Raw genomic sequence first — 22,789 nt, 5'->3', positions numbered from 1 at the left:
GAGGCCCCCTTGTTAGCTAAGAATTATGTCCCTTGCCTCTTTTTTTTTTTTCAGGTGTTTTGTTAGAGACACCCTCCAATCACACGGCATGCAGCTCCCCAACATTCGAGCCTACAAGCCAGCCCTGACTTCCCTACAAACATATCTCTGAGCTGGCCTCTCTCCTTGGCTGCTGCACTTTTCTTACAGGTTCTTCTCTATCCTGATCAGAGGAAGCTTCATGGGTTCCTCTCCAATATCTCATACATCAAGGGGACATTAGAAGTGGAAGAAGGGTGTTAAGTTTAAGGTCAGGTTCCAGCCCATGCTGAGGTCCGAAGGGAGTGGGTGGATGAATGGCGGATGGATAGGAAGAACTCTTAGGGGGCCGTAAGTAGGTGAAATGTGGTTTTATTCAGCATCTCTCTTACACTGTCTCCGTCTTGGCTGCTTGCTCCGGTGGCTCCCACATACAGCTGCACAACCAGCTCTCTCTTCAGGGTTAGCAGCTTAACTCTTGCCCTACGGGCACAAGCAAGCCAAGCTGTGTCCTGGCTCCCCCATGTCCATTTACAAAACAGACAGCTCTGGCCTTCTCTCTCTCTTTCTCTGGACACAAGCATGCCTGTACAGTGTCAGCAGGGCAATTATACCTTTTACAGATGATAGTGGCTCCAAGCCAAGTGATGAGCCTTCCCATGTTATGGCTACATGGCTGTGATTATACAACAAGTGGAGCTATACTCCTGCGCTACAAACAGGCTGAGTCACGCAGGATGTTTACCTCGGCCTATCCTTGCTTGGCTGCAGTATAGCCGTGTTCCTTACAAAGGGCCAGCCACATCACCATGTCAGCTTGTGTGGAATTCATAGCCAACTGACTCTATTAGGTTCTGTTGACATGAGCTGCTGTTAAGTCAGGTTTTTCATCCTTTACAGAAACAACTGATTTTGCGAACCTAAGGAGTGTAATTTAAATTTGTCCCTGTTAAATTTCATCGTGTTAAGCCTGATTGTTCCAGCTGGTGACGATCATGTTGAAGCTTCACTCTGTCCTTTCGATTTCTCAGTAGGGTGGAAACAAACTCAGTGTTTACAGCCTTAATGGGTGGCCTCAATGAAATAATTAACACCATGTCTACATCGGGGCTTTAATTCAGTTCTTGGCCCTGAGATCATAAGAAAGCTGGGTCAGCTGAACTGCCTTTTAGGGCTCATTTTCATCACCATAGATAAGATAACCGTTCATTATCTTCTCCCAACCTCACTTCCACCATTAGGCTCCTCCACAGCACTCCGTCTCAGTAAATGCACTGCCATCCCACAGGTGGCCACGTCAGGAACTGGGGTTGTGGGGGAGCGGGTTCCTAATTCCTGTCTCTCCATGAGCCCCACAATTGAATCAGTTCCTTAGCCTTATCAATTGATGACGCCTCCTAAATCAATCCAGTTCCTCAGCCACCAATTTCTCTTACATGTTAGACACACCTTTGTGCAGGCTTCCTCCTGGCCTGCGTGCTCTTCCCCCTCCTTCATCTATTTATCTTCTACCCTTCAGGTTTCATCTCAAACCTTGCTTCCTCCAGGAAGGCTTCTCTGTCCTGTAGATGAGATCGGAGCCTCCTGCCAGCAGCTTCCGTAACATGGTGCTTTCTCTCTGATTCACCTAACTCACCACACGTTGTTGCTTGTGGAACTCTCCCCAGGTACATCTAAGTTCCCTGAGGATAGAGAAGGATTCTGTTTTGCTCATTGTATCCCTAGCCTACAGTAGATACTCAAAGAATGTTTCTTGAATTATTGCATTAAGTATGGTGCCATGAGTTTGGTTGCACAAGGTTTAAATCACTAGCAAGTGAGTGGGCTCCAGACCCTTAAGGCCTCTGGCATGGGGAAAGCACACCAGCTTTGCCCTCTACGCAGCAGCGGGACCCGGGTGATTCTATGAGCCTCAGTTTCCTCATCTGAAAAGTGAGAGTAAAAACGTATCATATGGGATTGTCACAGGGTCAAAGGAAATTATGCATATGAGTTTGCTCCCAAGCTGAAAAGCATGGTTCAAGCACAGGTCTAACCATAGCCACCCAGTCCCTCTGTGAGTGACTTTGCCCTGGCTTTGGAGGCTGTGCCAAAGTTGCATGGGCTCAACCTTGACCACATGACTCATCAGTGTGGGCTCAGTAAAGTCCAGCAGGTCTTTCTTAATTCCTTCTCAACCCTTTCTGCTATCCTCATTCTTCTGTACTACTGGGCCACTTCCAGAAACTTTCATAACCGCCACTTCTATTGCATTCTCTTGGTGGAGGGTTTAGTGATCCTGAAGGCCCTAGAAATATATGGAATTTAAAACACAAAATGGAGAGCATTGTGCATTTTAGTGAAACAGCAATTAGGAGCAGCAGTCACCATGTACTCGGGAGGGCAAGAGAGCCGAGGAGAAAAGTAATAAAGTGACCTCATAAAGACACTTAATTTCATTACCACCAGACGCAGTTTCCCATTATTGCTCTTGGTGTTTAATGGTTTTATGATTTCATCTATTGATGCTTAGCTAGTTCATTAACTGTGCTGCTAAGAATACAATGATCTCCAACAAACCCTTCATCACTAATAAATGGGGGGGAAAAACTTCCATCATTACCAGAAAGCAGTGGGGTGGACACACCTTCTGTGCAGTAACACTGCAGCCCCAAAGTTTTCATGGAGACTGAGACTGTAACCACACAGGTTTCATGTGGCCAGTTTAGAAATTCAGTCAAGCAACTGCTTTATTATTTGGCTGATTCCAGTTAACTAATGGACTGATTTTGTGCACCCAATTGACATTGACTTTGATTGAGCAGCTGAGTCACAAAGCTGGTGACCAATGTGAGATCTGAGGATCTGCTTAACTGCTCATTCGTTCGCCGGGTATTTATTAAGCCCCTACTGGGAGCCAAGCCCCAGCTAGATGTGCAGTGATATGTAAAATAGGCAGGGGTTTTGTTTTGGGGAAGCCTGCAGCCTAGTTGAGAATGTGTGTCTGCCGGGATCAGGGGAAGGAGAATCCCAGTAATTGAGCTGGGGGTCAAGGCAGAGAGCTCCACTCCTGAGTTGGGGTGTGGGGAGGAGATAGTGGGCACTGAGAAGGGTAGAAGGCTTTCCATTTCACTTAGCATCAAAGCCAAAGCTATTATGATGACCCTGCAGGGTCTGTCCTCCAGCCCCACCCTCTGACCTCTCTGTGATCCTACAAGAGGGGTAAAGGGATGTCAGTGCAAGTCACCCAGGTCATCAGTCAGAGGGAGCCCAGGGGCTAACAAAAACCTGCATAAAGAATTTTTAGGTGGCCCGCTTATCCTAAGAGGTCCCCATTTTTTTTTTATTTCTGGAGCCCAAACTGCTCAGCTGTATCCCCCTGCCCTCATCTCCTACTTCTTCTCCCCTCGCACACTCTGCTCAGGCCTCTTTATTTTTCCTTAACCAAGGCAGGCCTCAAGGCCTTTGCCCTTGCTGTATCTCTGCCTGCCATGCTCTTCCCCGAAGAGCCTCGGGGCTCGCTGCCTGGCTTCTTCCAGGTCTTTGCTTAAACTGTTCTTAGTGAGACCTTTCCTGCCCACCCCCTCATTCCCACCACTCTCTGCCCCCTTCCCGTCTTCATTTTTCTCTATAGCTCTTACTGCCATTTAAGAGATTACATATTTTACTTTTTTTATGTTTGCTGACTGTCTCCCCAACTAAGATGCTGGCTCCTAGATGGCAGGAAATTTTCTGTTTTGTTCCCTGCTCACCCCCCAGCATCACAACAGTGTCTGGCATTTAAAAGGCACTTAGTAGGCCAGGTACAGTGACTCACGCCCATAATCCCAACACTTTGGAAGGCCAAGGCAGGCGGATCACGATGTCAAGCGATCAAGACCATCCTGACCAACATGGTGAAACCCCATCTCCGGTAAAAATACAAAAATTAGCCGGGCGTGGTGGGGTGTGTCTGTAGTCCCAGCTACTCAGGAGGCTGAGGCAGGAGAATCACTTGAACCTGGGGGGTGGAGGTTGCAGCGAGCCAAGATCGCGCCACTGCATTCCAGCCTGGCAACAGGGTGAGACTCAGTCTCAAAAAAAAAGGTACTTAGTAAATTTGTGCTGACTGCCTGAATGTACTCATTGTTTGCCTATTGTCTCCCAGGCCCACCACACTCTCTGCACACCGCTCAGTCACACTTGGCTCCTTTGCCAGCTGACTTCTTCACAAGCTCTCTCAATAAGAGATGCTGGGAGAGTAGTGTTGATCTTCTATTCCTCTCACTCTTTCTCTCGTTCCTTCTTCTCCAGGTGATGTCTCTCAAGCAGCTGTGCTATTTCCATCATCTCAGCTCTAGCTGCAGCAGTCCCTCCTCCACAGCAATGCTCCCGAGGCTATGGCTCCTCCTCTGCATCCCAAATCCTAATGATAACCCTCCTTCTTTTTGTTCCCCCAGCCTTAGCTGGGGCAGCAGCTTTCTATAGGTCATAAGCCCTGGGCCACCTCACAGTCTCCCTCTTGCCATCCCAGCCTTCCAACATCTACACATTCTATAGCCAGTGTTAAATTCCTCTATCAGATACACCAAGCCTGGTTTGTGTGTTCCTGCCTGAATCCTGACAAATACAATGAACCGAAGAGGGAAATCAACGCACAAGTACAGTCCTAGGGACTCAGCCAACACAGGGAAAGGGGCAGAGAGCTCTGAAAGAGGCCCTCCCACCCTTCCCAACTCTGTGAGGAGCAAAGACGCTCCAACAGCAACGAGGAAGCCCCACGGTGCAGACTGGTCTGCCAGATGCCAGGTGAAGGCTGACCCCTCTCAGTGGTGGGGCAGACACTGAGGAGCATGCTCTGACTCAATTTGGCTTGGCTCCTGAAGGTCTGAACCACAAAGAGAGCCCAGTGCATCCAGCTGAGAGATGCTGGAGAAGAGAGACACAGGACTGATTCCCCGACACTCTGCATCCCAGGCCTGGGGGATGATGCAGAGCATTCTCAGTGGCCTCCCAGCATGGCATATACCAGGTGATCATCGAGGCTGCCATCTAATCACAGTCATGGTTATTGCCTCACACCACATAGACTTCTCCTTCAGTCCTGTGACCACAGCTGAGACAATGCACAGTCCAGGGGTGCAATTTTTAATGAGTCTGAGGTTGAAATGTATAAATGTAATTGGTAATTCACACATTTTTTCCTGAGAAGTTGTTATCGGTAGCACATCTCATTATGAATAGCATCTGGAATTGAAGAATGGAAAAGCTGTCATTCCCAAACATCGCGGCTTCTCAGAGTCTCACTGGGAGTGCCTCAAAAATTCACATTCTCAGAACCCAACCTCCAGTAGTTTCTATTCAACGGGGCAACACTGGGGTCCGGGAATTTATAGATACATTTATATTTTAAATCTCCTTATGGTATTAGCAAGAAAAACTGAGCATTTTAATGTGTTAGATGGTGCCGCTGCCCTGTCACTGCACCTAGAAGCAGTCCCATGAGGGGAGTGTTATTGTTCCCATTTTTATGAATAGGAAACGGAGGTCTGAGAGGATTGCAGCTCCCATAGCTTACTAGTGGTAGATTGGGGATTGAGAAGCCCATGTTCTCTCCATCCCATCATGCCAGCCATACTCACACCTTTGACCAGAAGGAAGGGCTGAAAGGCAGATTCTGAAATGAACTTTTGGTGTCAGGACCCTCTCCCAACCTGGAGGTGGAGAACTAGAAGCAGAGCAGAGAAGTCCTCCAAGAAGATTCAGATTCTCCCAGGGGTCTTCCCAGTGGAGCCAGGACCCATCAGGCCAATCCACCTCGTGAACTTCTCCTCTGCAAGACAGAAAGAAGTACTGGATGTGGCCCCACCCTTGAGGTGCTTCCAGTCTCATTAGGAAGAATAACAACAAAGAACAATGGCCGGGCGCGATGGCTCATGCCTGTAATCCCAGAACTTTGGGAAGCCAAGGTGGGTGGATCACTTGAGGTCAGGAGTTTGAGACCAGCCTGGCCAACATGATGAAACCCCATCTCTACTAAAAATACAAAAATTAGCCAGGCCTGGTGGTGCGCGCCTATAATCCCAGCTACTCGGGAGGCTGAGGCACAAGAATCGCTTGAACCTGGGAGGTGGAGGTTGCAGTGAGCCGAGATCACACCACTGCATTCCAGCCTGGCCAAAAGAGTGAGACTCCATCTCAAAAAAAAAAAAAAAAAAAAAAGAGAAAGAAAGAGAGAAAGAGAAAAAAAAATAAAGAACAACAGGCAGTACTGTCAAATGCCACAAAAATGGGACAAGGATCATGCATATAAGGCTCCAGGGGAGAGAGAACTTTCCAGGAACTGAAGGGCATCCTCAGCCTCCACTCTGCCCTTTGGGGAGAGCATTTGAGTCTCCGGAACTCTGGTGGTGCTGTGGCTCCCTTTGGATCCTCACACAACCTCCCAATATAGGTTTTGTTAGTCCAATTTTACAGATGCCCTAGGTCATACTGTTGGTGACAGTCCAGCTGGACTCAAACCTCGGTCTGCCTGCCTTTTGAAACCCATACCCTTTCAACCACACCATGTCCTCAGTGTGTGTGTGCACACTTACACATGCGCACACACACACAAACACACACACTCATGTGTCTTATCTACTGTCTGCAGAGGCAATTGTTTTTTGGAGAATGCAACATAGAATACACTGCCAGGTGCATTCAGAGAAGCCAAATCTCCCATAATCCTTCCTGGGGATATTGTTTGCCAAGAGAATGGATTTTTGTGGTGTTTGTGGGGTTTTTTGTTTTACAGTTTTGGGTTTTTTTTGAATGATTAAAAAATAAAGCACGCAGGTTATAACATTTGAGATTTATTCTTTACCTGGCAAGCAGCTTTGTGCCGAAACAGGGCTATACTCCCAGTGCTGGCCTAACCACCAGGAAGCCTGCTCTGTTGGGCACTGGGCTGAGGGATGAGGGGAACAGCAAGATTAACAAATGCCAATCGGCCAAGGACTTGACCAGGCCACCAAGTGCCCCAGGAACATCCATTTTTTCATCTAACAGATATGCATTCAATGCCTATAGGGTCCCAGGCACTAGAGGTAATAAAATAGCCCTACCCTCAAGGTGCTCAGTCTGATGTGATGGAACAAAATTAGTCATTACAGGCAGAGCACAGTTGCTCACACCTGTAATCCCAGCACTTTGGGAGGCCAAGTTGGGCAGATCACTTGAGGTCAGGAGTTTAAGACCAACCTGGCCAACAGGGCAAAACCCCATCTCCACTAAAAAATAAAAAATTAGCCAGGCTTGGTGGTGGACGCCTGTAATCCCAGCTACTTGGCAGGCTGCGGAAGGAGAATCGCTGGAACCCAGGAGGTGGAGGTTGCCAGTGAGCTGAGATTGTACCACTGCACTCCAGCCTGGGTGACAGAGCGAGACTCTGTCTCAAAAAAGCAAAAGAAAAAGAAAGGAAAGGAAAGGAAAGGAAAAAGTTAATCATTACAATACAATGTAAGAAGTGATACAGTGCAGGCCTGCGGCAGCATCCAGAGCAATAGCAAAGTCTGCAAGAATGGAGGGGGGAGAAAGGTGTTACGAAAGCACAAACAAAATTGGAACTCCAGGACCAGAGCTTTGAAGATTAAGGAAGATTTTCTTTCACATACAGAAAAGGGAGGAAGAATTCCCGAGAGAGGAGACAAGAGAGCAACATGACGAACAATTAATAAGGCACAGTGCAGTGAGGACTGTAACATACCTGGAGCAAAACTGGGATGCAGAGGAGGTAGGTTGTGGATTGCACCTGGGGAATGAGTCCTAGATTGATGAATTGTCATTTGACTTTTTCCTAATTCATGCTCACACACAGCCTGATGTATTTCAGAATGTGGCTTAATTGGTATTTTAATTATATGCTTATACCCTGCAACAATTTCAAATGAGAGCAGGTACATGAAACAAGATAACACAGTGAAACCACTTAGAGGACTATGAAGTGTTAGACCAAGTACTGTTGGTAAGGTTGTTTTTGTGTTGTTCTAAGATTCCTGAGGCAGATTACTCCGTTCATTCCCATACCTATTTCCTGAGCCCCTGCTACATGCACAGCTGGGGCCAATGAGCTGGGAGGGCTGGGGGGAAGGGACACAGCAGTACTTCCCCAACACCCAATTTGGTGCCATCCATGGCATGATGCCACCCACCCTGGCTGAGAATGTGTGAATGTCAGTGTCTGTCACTTAGACCAGTGAGGAGGCACTGAAATGGTAAACCCATTGGCATAGCAGTGCTGGGTGGCTGAAGGGTAACAGACTTAGCCTCCACTCCACCTCTCTGCCTAGAGGCCTTGAGGGGCGGCAGCTCTGGATCTCAGTGTTCTCATCTGGAACATTCAGGGATAATGGTGATGGCATGCAGTATCCGAACTCAGAAGCAGAGTCCCCACATGTGCCTCATGCATTCATACTGGCTGCCCCAGGGTAAGGGGTACAGGAGCTGCAAGAAGCACAAAGGAGAGAGGTGTGGACACTCCAGGAACTCTGAGCTCTGAGCTCAGCTCTGCCCATGGCCCTGGATATCTCATTGAACAGCACTTGACAGACTTGCTTTCCTCCCCTGACAGAAAGAAAAAAAACAACTGCCAAGGAATCCCCAAGCCCCAGCTTATTCAATAGCCGACACCAAATGCCACATCCATTCATTAATTTAGTAAACATGGATGGAGTATCTTCTGTTTGTAGGTAATGCACAAGGCACTAGGCTACAAAGATTTTTTAATAAAATATTTTTAAAATAACAAAAAGACACAGCCTCCCAAAATTCATGCAGCATTCTAGCCAAGCTAAAAATAAGAATATTTAAATTTTTAAAGTCAGTGATTTACCTGGTGTCTTCTGGGGTAAAGAAATAATTACAAAACAATGATAACAAGTGTTACTTACAAGAGAGTCTAAATTTTAGAACGAGGCTCTAGCATAGGCCTAGGCACATAGTCACCGTCCAGTATCCAGGGGGATGGGTTCCAGGATCCCCCACAGATGCCAAAATCCGAGGATGCACAAGTCCCTCACATAAAATGATGTAATATTTGCATATAACCTATGCACATCCTCCCTTACACTTTAAATCATCTTTCGATTACTTATAATACCTAATACCATGTAAATGCTATGTAAATAGTTATTATACTTTATTTTTTATTTGTATTTTTTCCAAATATTTTAAATCCAAGGTTGGTTGAATCTGCAAATGCAGAATCCACAGATATGAAAGGTCAACAGTAGTCAGTGTTCAATAAATATTTGTTGAAATAATAAAGGATGGCCGGACGCAGTGGCTCACACCAGTAGTCCCAACACTTTGGGAGGCCAAAGTGAGTGGATCACTTGAGCCCAGGAGTTTGAGACCAGCCTGGCCAACATGGCGAAACCCCAACTCTACCAAAAATACAAAAAAATTAGCTGGGCAAGGTGGTGCATGTCTGTAGTCCCAGCTACTCAGGAGGCTGTGGTGGGAGGATCACCTGAACCCTGGGAGGTTGAGGCTGCAGTGAGCTGTGATATTACCACTGCACTCCAGCCTGGGCAACATAGTAAGATGCTATCTCAAAAAAAATAAGTAAATAAATAAAAGAAATAAGAGAGGCTATAAGAACAGGGCCTCATGAAAGCATCTAGGAGCAGTACCCAGCCCATGGGTGGGGTCAAAGAAGGCACCCCGAGGGAGCAACTCCTGATGCCTGCAATTGCCTCAGTTGGATCCACTTGGATCTGCTTTGGGGAAAACCCAGGCTGAGGGGCTGGCAAGAGCTCTGCTCTCTAGGGGGCGTCAGGCAGCAGAGCAATGGCCGCATCCCACACTGCCTCTAGGATTTAAGGCTGAGGGGCTGTGAGTCAACGCTGCCTTTGCCAAGAGATGCCCAAGTAGTATACGATGTTTTTAGGGCTGGGGAGGAGGTGGTGGTGGCAGATTCAGCCTCCACTCAAGCTGAAGTGTTTGCAAACATGGCCAGTTGGCCACACCTACCTGCCCAGAGGGCCCCCTGCTGGCACCTCCTCTCACTGAGTCCCTGGCTATCTCATTTGGCAAGAGCACAGCAGAATCCAGGCCTAAATTGCTTGTTCTGTCTCCTTCCTGCAACTTCCTGACATAATCATCTTGTCAGGCATTAGTCCACATGCCGGAAGAATGAGCTTGCCCAAGGCCAGCTCCATCAACTCACTCTTTTATCCATGTAGCACTCGATTCAGGCTGAAAAATAGGATTATTTCACTTTTTAGCTGGTGTACAGCCTGGCAGAACTGTTTTTGGGAAAGTGATTGGTAATGTAAGTGGCACATGGCAGGGAGAAGAGCACCAGCTCAACCACCCACTAACTCTGGGGCCCTGGGCAAGTCACAGAAAATCTCTGAGCCCCCATTTCTCTGAAGCACTTGGAAAGGACAGATAACAGAATGCTCAGGAGCCGAGGGACAAATTATAAGCAGCAGCATAGCAGATGCATCACCCACATCAGCAGAAGTGTACACTATTGGATGCTTCAGGTGAGGGCATCTCAAAAAACCCACTGTATTAGGGGCATAGCAGAATAGGTGGCACTCAAATTAGATCATTTGAGGAGAGATTAATAAAAAGATTATGTATGAAGCTGTGAGTGGGGCAGAAGACCTTGGGGGAATAGTGCAGTGTTCTGAAGCTAATAACAGCCTTAGCATCCTAATAGGGCAGAACTGGGAGCCCAGGTACAGGGAGGAGTGTCTGCAGAGAACCTGCCGGGAGCTGCAACCTTCAATGGAGGGATGCAGCCAGACGATGTTGACCCCACAGAGAGGGAACCAGGGGAATAACTACCCCAGCCTCTCTCCCCTGACTCTCTCCAGACTCCTGCCAGGGATCCCCACTCACCAAACTCAAGCAGACACTGAAAGGTAAGGGAGCCCTTTGATACATTCTACATGCACCAGCCCAGGAAACAAAGCAGGGTGAAGGAGGATGAGAGGTTGGCTATGGAGAGACAAATAAAGATATCTAGCACACCCCACAAAAGCAACCCACAAGAAAAAGGGTCAACTTTGAATGTCTACCAAAACAATGGGGGCACCAAAACAGCAAGATCATGACAGTCCCAGCCAAGTAAGCTCTTTACTGCCTCTCCCACTTCCTCTATGCTCCAGCCAACCCTACAGTGTTCAGAAACTGCAGTTAGTAAGTCAGTAGATTGAGGATGGGGTGAGGAGGTACCAAGCAGGATAGTAGAGAGCTCATTGTGCCTCCTTTTCCCAATGCAGGCTTTTAGCCTGACAGACCACAGCTGGAGAGCGTATCAGTTAGAGTGTGAGAGGCTGCAGTAACAAAAAGTCCCAAACATGCAGTGACTCAACACAGTACAAGTCTGTTTCTTGCTCATATAACAGTACAGGAAAGTGCCAGGTTAGGGTAGTAGGCAAGGCAGTGGGCTTTGCTTCATCCACGCAGTTAGAGTCCCACGCTGATGATCTTTAACAGACAGCTCCCACACGCAGGCTACGTGAGGACTTATCAATGCACAGCCATCACAGGCAGGTGCTACTGAGAAACAAAAACACTTCAGTGGCAAATTATAGAGAGATCTGGATCACTCCCATCTCAGCCAACCAGAAAGAGGAGATAGTATGAAGAAGCACACATGGGAAGTGTTTCTGGGACAGGCCTGGAAATGAAACCTATCCCTCTGTTCACATTCCATTGGCTAGACCTCAGTCACACGGCCACTTCTAACTGCAAGGAAGACTGGGTGAGTCTGCTGGCCAGCCATGAGATTAGAACTTTTATTATAAGGGAAAATGGATTTTGGTGGACAGTTGTCAGTCTTTGTTACAGAGAAATTTTAAATCTTGAATTTTGCTTCTACACAGAATGGACATTTTAATCACTGACAGAGGCCAGGAGCGGTGGCTCACACCTGTAATCCCACACTTTGGGAGGCCAAGGCAGGTGGATCACTTGAGATCAGGAGTTCAAGTCCAACCTGGCCTACGTGGTGAAAACCCATCTCTACTAACAATACAAAAATTAGCCAGGTGTGGTGGCAGGCACCTGTAGTCCCAGCTACTTGGGAGGCTGAGGCAGGAGAATCACTTGAACAAGGAGGTGGAGGTTGAAGTCAGCCATGATCTCACCACTGAACTCCAGCCTGGGTGACAGAGCGAGTGAGACTCCATCTCAATAACAAATTAATTAATTAATTAAATCACTGACAGAGTTTTTGTGATTAAAAGTTATAAGAGAACTTCCCTTATTTGACAGGGGAAAAAGGAGTCAAGACATCTGCCCTAGATTTACCAAAGGAACAAAACAGTACCAGGCAGAGAGCAGGTTTGAGCCAGCTTGAACAACAGTTTGAAAAACAGTTTGAAAGTTGTTTGTTTACACTTTGGGGATTTCCACTTGCTCAGTGTGCCAGTTATTCTGTGATCGGAATATGGGTAAATTTTTTCTCTCTCTTTTCACTTCTCTGAGAGAAATTTTCTAAATTGCTTATAATAAATGTTTCTTTTAAATGAAGAAAACTATTAAAAATATACATATTTTTTAAAAGTCAATGAAGTTAGTCAATCTTCTTATTCTGACTGCATTCAGTTCTTTACTGACCACCAGTCCCCTATGCTTTAAAAAGCCATGTGTAATACCATCTTACATATCATTTTTCCTCCATTAATGGTGTCTCTTTTGCTCAAGTCGACTCAACACTATTCAATCCCATTTGACTCTTCCTCCCTCACCCCCGCACCCAGTTGATGACTAACACCTTGTTATGCACAGGGAAGTTGGTCATGGCAGCTGGGGAAGGGGACTGAGGGCTGAGGACAGCAGAGCAGAGCATGCAGGCTACATTGAGGACTTATCAATGCACAGCTATCACAGGCAGGTGCTACTGAGACACAAAAACACTTCAGTGGCAAATTATAGAGAGATCTGGGTCAGGATGCAGGTAAAAGCAGTAAAGAAGTTTTCCAGGGATGACGGGGCTCATAGATGTCATCTAGAGACCAAGTCCAGGGCATGTACTTTAGACAGTGTATGGCTTCATCCTGCTTCAGTTCTAAGTAAATCTCCCCACCACTCACACGCCACTTCCCAACCCCACCTCCATTGCAATCATCATCTGCATTTGATGTCCAAGCTATACATGGTGAAGTCAGGAACAAAACCAAGAAGTCAGCTCAAGACTGTAACCACTCTATAGTGAAAATAACGCTCCCATGCTCGCTTCGGCAGCACATATACTAAAATTGGAACGATAAAGAGAAGATTAGCATGGCCCCTGTGCAAGGATGACATGCAACTTCGTGAAACATTCTATATTTTTATCTTTGACAAACCTGATAAAAACAAGCAATGGGGAAAGAATTAACTATTTAATAAATGGGGCTGGGAAAACTGGCTAGCCATATGCAGAAAACTGAAACTGGACTCCTTCCTTTACGCCTTATACAAAAATTAACTCAAGATGGATTAAAGACTTAAATGTAAGCCCTAGAACCATAAAAATCCTAGAAGAAAACCTAGGCAATACCATTCAGGACATAAGCATGGGCAAAGTCTTCATGACTAAAACACCAAAAGCAACGGCAACAAAAGCCAAAATTGACAAATGGGATCTAATTAAACTAAAGAGCTTCTGCACAGCAAAAGAAACTATCGTCAGAGTGAACTGGCAACCTACAGAATGGGGGAAAATTTTTGCAATCTACCCATCTGACAAAGGTTTAATATCCAGAATTCACAAGGAACTTAAACAAATTTATAAGAAAAAAACAAACAACCCCATCAAGGATATGAACAGACACTTCTCAAAAGAAGACATTTATGCGGCCAACAAGCATATGAAAAAACGCTCATCATCACTGGTCGTTAGAGAAACGCAAATCAAAACCACAGTGAGATACCATCTCACGCCAGTTAGAATGACAATCATTAAAAAGTCAGGAAACAACAGATTCTACAGAGGATGTGGAGAAATAGGAATGCTTTTACACTGTTGGTGGGAGTGTAAATTAGTTCAACCGTTGTGGAAGACAGTGTGGCAATTCCTCAAGGATCTACAACTAGAAATACCATTTGACTCAGCAATCCCATTACTGGGTATATACCCAAAGGATTACAAATCATTCTGCTATAAAGACACATGCACACGTATGTTTATTACAGCAGTGCTCACAATAGCAAAGACTTGAAACCAACCCAAATGCACATCAAAGATAGACTGGATAAAGAAAATGTCGCACATATGCACCATGGAATACTATGCAGCCATAAAAAAAGATGAGTTCATGTCCTTTGCAGGGACATGGATGAAGCTGGAAACCATCATTCTAAGCAAACTAACATAGGAACGGACAACCAAACACTGCATGTTCTCACTCATAAGTGGGAGTTCAACAATGAGAACACATGGACACAGAGAGGGGAACATCACACACCAGGGCCTGTCAGGAGGGATAGCATTAGGAGAAATACCTAATGTAGATGATGGGTTGATGGGTGCAGCAAACCACCATGGCACGTGTACACCTACATAACAAACCAGCACATTCTGCACATGTATCCCAGAACTTAAAGTATAATAAAAAAAAAGAAAAGAAAAGAAAAAGAAAAGAATGCTCCCACTGCAATTGATAAAATTACACATATAAAGTGCTTACACTAGCTATGTTAGTTTGCTAGGGCTGCCATAACAAGATATTGCAGATTGGGTGGCTCAAACGGAAATGTCTCACAGTTCTGGAGTCTGGAAAGTCCAAGATCAAGGTGTCAATCAGTTGGTTTCTTTTGAGGGCCATAAAGGAAAGATCTGTTCCAGACCTCTCTCCTCAGCTTGTGAATGGCCATTTTCTTCCCACGTCTTCACATGGTTTTCCCTCTGTACATGCTGTGCCCTAATCTCTTTTTGAAGGGATGCAAGTCATACTGGATCAGGGCTCACCCTAATGACTTCAGTTTACCTTACTTACCTGTATAAAGATCCTGTCTCCGAATATAGTAACATTCTGAGGTACTGGGGGCTACGGCTTCAAATATCAATTTGGCCAAGGGTGGCTGAGGGGTCACAATTCAGCCCATGCTACTAGCTAAGTGATCATAGCTATTACTAGGATCCTGGAATTCAAGGACCCCCACAATGTCAACATCCAAATCAGCTTTCCATTCAACTTTATGTATCTTACCCCCATCTGAATCAGAGGTTTACAGGCACTTTTGACCAAAACACCACAAACATTCCCTCCTCCAAGCTTTTTCTCTACTGTGATGGCCCACACCCTATAATCTACCTTGTGATAAGAAACACACCAAACTCTCCTCATAGTGAAAGATGCAGCTCAAGCCCCATCCTGTATTCTATGTCCCCTTTACAGGTTAGGAAACTGAAGCTCAGAGTGGTTAAGGAATTTTGTCCAAGGTCACCAGAAAGTGAGGCTAGAAATGCGATCCTAACTCCACCTGTCCGACTCCAGGTCCAACGGTCCCTCCACACTGAACTCCTACAGCAACCCTGGCCTGAAGCACTCACAGAGCAGTGAAGTTTACAACATCCTGATGTCCTCTTCATTGTCACCTGGAGATTTTAGTTTGAGCTTTTAAGTCCTTATTATCAAATTTCTATTCACATCTTTTCCTCCTACCTATATTTTTGGCACCTTGAGACAGGAATGGACTTTTCACTTATACAGATCTTTTCATAGCCACTGGCAGGGCTCGATGGAGATGGCTGATGCTGGTGTAGGGCCAGCGTGGGGGTCATTCTCTGAAACCTAAAACACATACCCACTCCTCCAGGGAAGTACACACAATCCTCGGAGAGTTGGCTTCAGCCAGCTGGACACATTGGGCTCTGCCTCCTCCAAACACAGTGGCTTCATGAAACAATTGATTCCAGAGATGGAACCTCTGCCATTCCCTCTCAGCCCCAGGTCCCTCCCAGAGCTGGAAGCAGACCAGGCCTCATGCTTGAGTGGGGCATCCCAGAGCCCAGCTTCTAGAAATAGGGCTGGATATCCACACTGACACATTTGCCTCTGTCTCCTTCTGCTTTCCCCCTTCCTTTCCTGTCCCCAGTCTCTCCTCTCTCCTCTTTCCAGGACCTCCAGGTTGCCTAAAGCTAACCTCTGCTACTGAGTGGCTACTGTAGGCCAGGCACTATTCTAAGCACTTTATAGCTGTAACCATTGCATTGAACAAGAAGGACTCAGGAAGTGATGACACAAAGGTATTTTTACTCTGAGTCTCACAATTTATTTATGCCTCCTCAGTGGGGGTGGGCTTTCTTGGATAAAACCTCAGTCCACATGGTTCTTTTGGCCCCTTAATAAAACTTCTGGAGTCACTTTAAAGTACAAACAGCCTTAAGTCCACAATTACAATGGTTCAACTCCACGCAATAACCAAAAGTAAAGACTTGACTAAAAGGTGAAATGTTCTTCCCGTGTCCAGCTGAGCTCTGCAGCGTGGGGGCTTTTTGAAGCATGTGTGACCGTGGGGAACAAACAAAGTGGTATGGGGGTGTGGTCTGTGGTGGCCATGGGGGTAGCCACTCAAACCTCTTTCAGGAAAACCCACCAAGAGGAGCAGAGTTGACTGACAGCCCAGGAGCCACACTTGGGATCTGCCCCACATTTGCACCAAGGCTATAGTTCCCAGGGACGCCCCCATCTAAAAGCTGAGTGCTGCAAGGGTGCTAGAACCAGGCCATTGCTGCCTGCCAGGAACTCTTCTGTTGGGCAACCTTGGCCAGGGCCAGAGAGGGGACTAGCCAGCCTCGCCCAGACCCGCTCCCCACTGCACTGCATCTGAGACTTTTCCTACCCAGTCCTCCTTCTTTCCCACTCCTGAACCATGGACCAAAGCCTTTATGCCTAACCTTGCTTCCTTTCCCTTTATCCTTCATAGGTATTTCCCCTAACAAATCTCTGCCTCTCAGGAGACTGAATTGATATGTGACCTTTTTTTTCCTGCCTGGCAGTTTCTACTCCTCACCAGCCAAAGGGGCCAGTGGCCGCGTGGGAAGCAGGTGTCATCAGCTTCTCCTTTTCTCCCTCTGTTCCTCCCATCTCACTTACTGCTCCTTCGCCTCCCGTCTCACACCCAGACTGGCCCTGACTTAAGATGGCTCTCACTCCCAGGACCTGGCAGGGCTTTAACACCAACCACGTTTCTTATGTGGCACTTTCATGGGTTCCTCAATAAGGGCAGCGCCTCTTCTGCTAGCATTTCCTGTTCTCCCCTCAACTTCAGTGTATTAGTCAGGGTTCTCTAGAGCAACAGAACCAATAGGATGTGGATGGATGAATGGATGGATAGATAGATGATAGAGATAGAAAGAGAGAGAGAGTAGATAGATAGATAGATAGATAGATAGATAGATAGATAGATAGATAGATAGATAGATGATAGAGACAGACAGATAGATAGAGATAGATAAATAGATAGATAGATAGATAGATAGATAGACAGACAGACAGACAGACAGAGAATTGGACTGCCAAAATATGGAAGCTGAGAAGTCCCAAGATCTACAGTTGGCAAGCTGGAGACCTGGGAGAGCTGATGGTGTAGTTCTAACCCAAAAGCCAGCAGGCTAAAGACCAAAGGGAGCTGATGTTTTGGTGCAGCTCCAAAGCAGAAAAAGACAAGTGTCCCAGCTCAAAGCAGTCAGGACAAAGGAATTCCCTCTTTTCTCAGCTTTTCTGTTCTATTCAGGTCTTCAATTGATTGGATGAGGCCACATTAGGGAAGGCAACCTGCTTCACTCAGTTTAGCAATTTAAATGTTCATCTCATCCAGAAACACACAGCCACACCCAGGATGATGTTGAACCAACTGTCTGGGCACTCTGTGGCCAGAAAACTATGTGACACATAAAATTAACCATCACATCCAGCTACTGCCCCCAACAGGGACACCCCACAGTGCCTTAATGCTAGTGTTGGGAGCCCTCTCTTGGCAGGATACATTTTCTGGCCTCCTTCAGCCTACAAATCTCATACCTGGCCGAGGGTGCAGGTGTGACCTGCTATGGGAGAGGAATGTGACTGCTTCCAGATGCCATCTTCCACTCTGCTGCCTCAGTCATGAGCCATGCCCAGGCCTCCGTGTTCCCAGTGGTAGGAGGTTCTTCAGGCTCTCCGAGTGGTCACCTCTCCACCACTCCCCCTGGGAATCGGGGAGGATGGGGAAGGACCCCCAGCTCACCCACAACTCTCTCAGAAAAATACTTCTCAATCTCTCTCAGCCCTTTAGTATGCTCCTATGATTATGGAGTTCAAGAAGTAGTGAACTAGTTGCTGTTCATCTACTGTAGTCTGGGTATAACTCCGTCTTTGCATTTCAGCCTCTATTGTATCTTGGTGCCATGGCAGAAACTTTTTACACATCCTGTTACAAAGGTATTTCTTCATTTTTAAGCCTCACAAAAACCTTGTAAGATAGGAGTCATCCTTACCCCCATTTTACAGATAGGGAAATTGAGGTACAGGGAGGTTGAGGAGTTTGTTCCATATCATACTGCTATTAAATGGTGGGGCTAGGATTTAAACCCAAAGGGTCTGGCGCTCATCCCTACATTGCACTTACACAATGTTAGAGGGAAGAAGAAGAATGGCAATGGCACAAAATTATTTCTTCTCCATCAGAACAGTATTTTACTGAGTGAAGACTCAGTGTCCTACATAGAGTCACAGTCAGCACTGTCTAGCAGGTATGTGTTTCTTGCCTGTAATAGGTCGCAGTTTGATTGATACTTGATTTGGTCTGTTTTCTCCAGTTTGCTGCCCTATCTCTCCTCTCCCCTTGGAGTCTCAGTTTCCTCACCTATAATAGGAGGATAATATAAGATCCGCCTCACAAGGCCATGGTGAGAATTAGCAATAATAAACATCAGATCAATGGCACATGATTATATGGTGGTAAGAGCATTAATTCTAGGATCAGCAGATTTGGGGGTCAAAGACCAACTTCAATATTTATTAGCTGTGTCCCACGGGCAAGATACCTAACCTTGCTAAGCCTCTTGTGGACACAACATAGTACCTACATTACAGAAGAGTGGTAAAATGAGACTTAGTAAAGTATTTGTAAAGGGCTTGGACAGGTAACCAGCATTTGATAAAAATCAGTGTTTGCTGCTGCAGCTGCTGCTGCTAATTCACGCATTTGTTGTGCTCCTTCCCTGATGTAGTCACTGTGCTGGTTTTGAGACAAACAATGGATGCGCTCCTTCCCCATAAGGAGCTCATGGCCTGGTGAGGGAGGCAGGCAGATGAGTTGACGGACAAGAGCGAGGCATGAGGTGGGTGCGATGAGACAGTGAACACGGGGCCAGGGAGTAGAGAAAGGATCCTCTGTGACCGCTTCCTTCCAGACTTGGCTTTGGCTTTGCTGACCCATCCCTTGCTCAATGCCCCAGGATAAGAAGTCCACCTCTGACTTCAATGGCCTGGATTATCGCTTGACTCAGAATCACCAAGTTATGCTGTGGTGGCAGGAAGCGGCCCAGTGAGGAGATGGCTGTGTTTGCAGCTATCTGAAATACCTGCTCTCTAAAAAAAGAAAAAATATATATCTTCTGAACCATAAATGCTGCTGATGAGGGCTCAGAGATGGCATATGTCCCCCAGATAAGTTAACCAAGCTTATAATGGGCTCCTCACACATCACCAGAGGCCACCTGTGAAGGCAGCGCACCCCCCGGGACTGAAACCACGTCATTCCACCCTTTGAGCCAGCTCAGTGACCGGCTCAACTCAGAGGCAGCTGGCTTCCCTGCCCAGAGGAGCTAGCCTCCGGTATTAGCACCACCAGAGCTCCCAGGATCTCCTCTCTCACCAAAGTTGCTGTTGAATTCCAGGCAGGACCTCCCTAAGAGGAAGCAAAGCCTCACAGGCCTGGGGCCCGAGGACCCTCTGGCCTGCTGTGGAGACTGTGACTTTCACAGCATGAAAGCCACAAACCTACTGGAGGCCTCCCACCTCATTTTCACTGCACCCTTCCCCCCAACACCTTCCAGGCCCAGGCAGGGGCCAGCTTCTCCCCCTACAGGCCTCTTTTGTGCCTGGCATCTTTTGTCCGTCTGCATCCTCACTGCCCCACCCTTGTTCAGATCTGCCTTGTGACCCAGCTGGACTGTGTCAAAGAGCACCTAATGGCACTCCTCCCTCTAACCTCATGCCTCCTGACGCCACCTTGACACCTGGGTGAGGGGGACATTTAGCTCTCGCCAGGCCACTCCCCTCCTCAGAAATCTCCCCCAGCTCCCCACCGCCCAGCAGAGGGACAGAGCCATGGGCTCAGGCCAGACGCAGTGTGCAGATAAGTTTTGTTTGACCTACGTAGTGTTTGTAAAATTTTTGAATGATAATTTTAATATCAGGAAATGCATATAAAAATTCAGGTTTCTGGCTTTTCTCAAGTACCAGGAGAGCTGGCAAGGGTCCGTATATCTACCTGGAGCCATCAGCTGGAGCTGGGTTGCAGCAGCTGCTCACCCCACCAGCTTCAGCTGTTCACCCACATCATGGCCACTGTAAACACTGGAGTGTGGGACCCCAGCTAAGTGTTTAAGTCCAGACTCTTTGGGCTCCTTCCCTTAATCCCTTCCTAAGTCTTCCTCATAACCTCATCTCTCGCTATAGACAGAGGGAGCACATGATGTATCTTTCAAACTGGAACAATTTTGAAAGTAAAAAGAGACAATAGGAATCATTAACAGCTGTTCATTGAGCCACGAGAGTCATAAAGTGGGACTTTTTCTGGGCAACCTGGGCATAAGGTCTCCCAACTACTGGCCCCAACTTGGGCATCACACACCCCAAACTCCAACCAAGACACATCGCTCATGCTTCCTTAATGGAGCCTACATTGGCAGGTCAGTGCTTTCACCCCTGTTTTCCTGCTTCTAGAAATATCTTTCCTTCCCATCTCAGCCTGTCAAGATCCAGCCAGCACTTCAAAGCCCAGACCAAATGTGACTGCTTCCTGGAAGCACTCCCATGTTTCCTAGTTGGAATTCCTCTTCCCTCTTCTGAGTGTGTAAATTTGCTATGACCCTTCCTTGTGTCTCGCATTAGAATCATGCCATACATTCAGCCAACAAACATTTATGGACCACTCAGGATCCAGCAGTGAGCAAGGCCAAAGTTCCTCCCCTCGGTGAGTATGTATTTGACCGCAAGTGTCACCCTTGCTCATTAGCTTACAAACTTCTCAAGGACAGGAATTGCATGTGGAAGGTCTGGTGCTCTGAACCCAGTAGATGATCAAGAATATTTGCCACATTAAATTGTAAAGACCTCTCTGAGCCTTACCCTCCTCCTCTGCCACAGGGGGATCATACCCACCCTTCTTCCCTTCCAGTATGGCTCTGAGGCTTCATAAGAAGCCAAGGGATGGTTCTTTGTAAAGTTAAAAATATTTTAGCATTGTAGAGTTCTAAAAACAGTAGCTACTGAGCAATGCAAACTGCGGTCAGCACATCCTGTATCACCTCCTTTTAAATGATAAACATTATCATTCCCTGTTAACAGAGGAAGAAATTGAGGCTCAGAGAAATTGATTGGCTGGTGAGGGAGAGCCAGGCTCAGTCCTGAGCCTGTTTGGTGTTTGGCTCTGGACTCTGAATGTTTCTGCCACACCATGCTGAATATTAACTAGATTCCAGTGTGACCCAGTTTCTCCTTTAGGAACAAGAAAGACTAGAAGTGCATCTGAGTGAAATCTAACTTTAGCATCCCCCTGGGAAGTACCTTAGCAGATACTGTTTCCACCCTAAATGACAGTGGAGAACATAAACAGTGACTGGCACGGAGGGACCAAGATGTCTGGATCCCTGGGCCTAAACCTCTCTGCCCCCACCCCCACTCTGCCTCCAGCATCCCCATGGACATCGCCCCCTCAGCCTCTCTGGGCAGTGGGGACCTTCAGAGGCTGCAGCAGGCCTGGTCTAGGGCTGTGACAGGTGATAAATCTCCCTGAAGTGGAGGGTCATATCTGTGAAGGTCCCCTGCCCTACCCCCAACACACACACAGGTCTGGAGACTCCATTTAGCACAGGCGAGGAGGAGGGAGGGGAGAGTGGCAGGAGAAGCACAGTGTTCTCAGTTCACCTGCTGAGATTATGAGTACCTTTTACCTGGGGCTGCTTCCCAGGCCTGAAGTCTGTGCCTGGCTCTCCGCAGGGCCTCTGGTCATTGCCAGGAAGAAGCACAAATTGGGTTAAAAAGCCATGCTACCATGATTCTAGAACTCCCATTCTGTGAGGCTGTGCTTCCCATGTCAATGAACAGCCAACTCCCTGTAAATGTCTGCTGGTTTCTATAATTACTTGGGGAAAATGTCATGTTTGCCACTGTGCTATTAGTGTAGCACACAGGCTAAGATGCAAACAACTCCACACCAACATAAATATTTTTAATGGCGCTGTTCCAACTCTCTGGTGCATGTGCTTCCAGATGATCACACAAGAGAAAATCAAAAAGAAGGATCTTCTGTTATGAAATGTAGTCATACGGAGGCTGCGTCTGAAGACAGACAGTTCCAGTCGGCTGTAAAATCCAGTGTGATCCTGCATTTGAAGCCATATGTATTCTCTCTTCCTTGAGACTTGATCACTACCTGATTTGACTGTGAAACAAAATGCTGGATATTTAAGCAGTTTTCACAGGAACCCTTAGCAAACGCATCATAGGAACTGAAAAAGGGAAGAATCAGGCTGACCTTTGGGTAAGTCAATATACTTCCTTGGGCCTAGGTTGTCCCATCTATAAAATAGGGATAAGATATCAACTGACCAAAG

The 22,789-nt window shown here is 46.8% G+C and overlaps 1 protein-coding gene and 1 non-coding gene across 3 annotated transcripts in view; one reads left to right on the top strand and one right to left on the bottom strand.

Annotated features, from left to right (window-relative positions):
- Window positions 1–374: 374 nt before the first annotated feature.
- LOC451550 (uncharacterized) overlaps window positions 375–22,789 on the bottom strand; it is a 128,096-nt gene continuing 105,681 nt past the window's right edge. The window contains exons 3-5 of one of the 2 annotated variants that reach the window (XM_063783412.1): window positions 7,724–7,768; window positions 5,621–5,809; window positions 375–1,700 (exon numbers count right to left, since the gene is read on the bottom strand). In XM_063783412.1, the coding sequence (XP_063639482.1) occupies window positions 1,646–1,700; window positions 5,621–5,809; window positions 7,724–7,768 (289 nt within the window). In that variant the 3' untranslated portion in view covers window positions 375–1,645. Of the gene's footprint in view, window positions 1,701–5,108; window positions 5,224–5,618; window positions 5,810–7,723; window positions 7,769–22,789 lie in introns of those variants that run through there. The other variant, XM_063783413.1, reaches the window with a different exon arrangement.
- On the top strand, window positions 13,206–13,312 carry LOC112204823 (U6 spliceosomal RNA). The gene has a single exon (XR_002938581.1). It is a non-coding gene; the product is annotated as a U6 spliceosomal RNA (small nuclear RNA).

This window comes from Pan troglodytes, chromosome 9 (assembly GCF_028858775.2).
Source record: "Pan troglodytes isolate AG18354 chromosome 9, NHGRI_mPanTro3-v2.0_pri, whole genome shotgun sequence".
NCBI classification, from domain to species: domain Eukaryota; kingdom Metazoa; phylum Chordata; class Mammalia; order Primates; family Hominidae; genus Pan; species Pan troglodytes.
The sequence above is the reverse complement of the archived record's forward strand: the minus strand, read 5'-3'. Positions and strand labels throughout refer to the sequence as shown.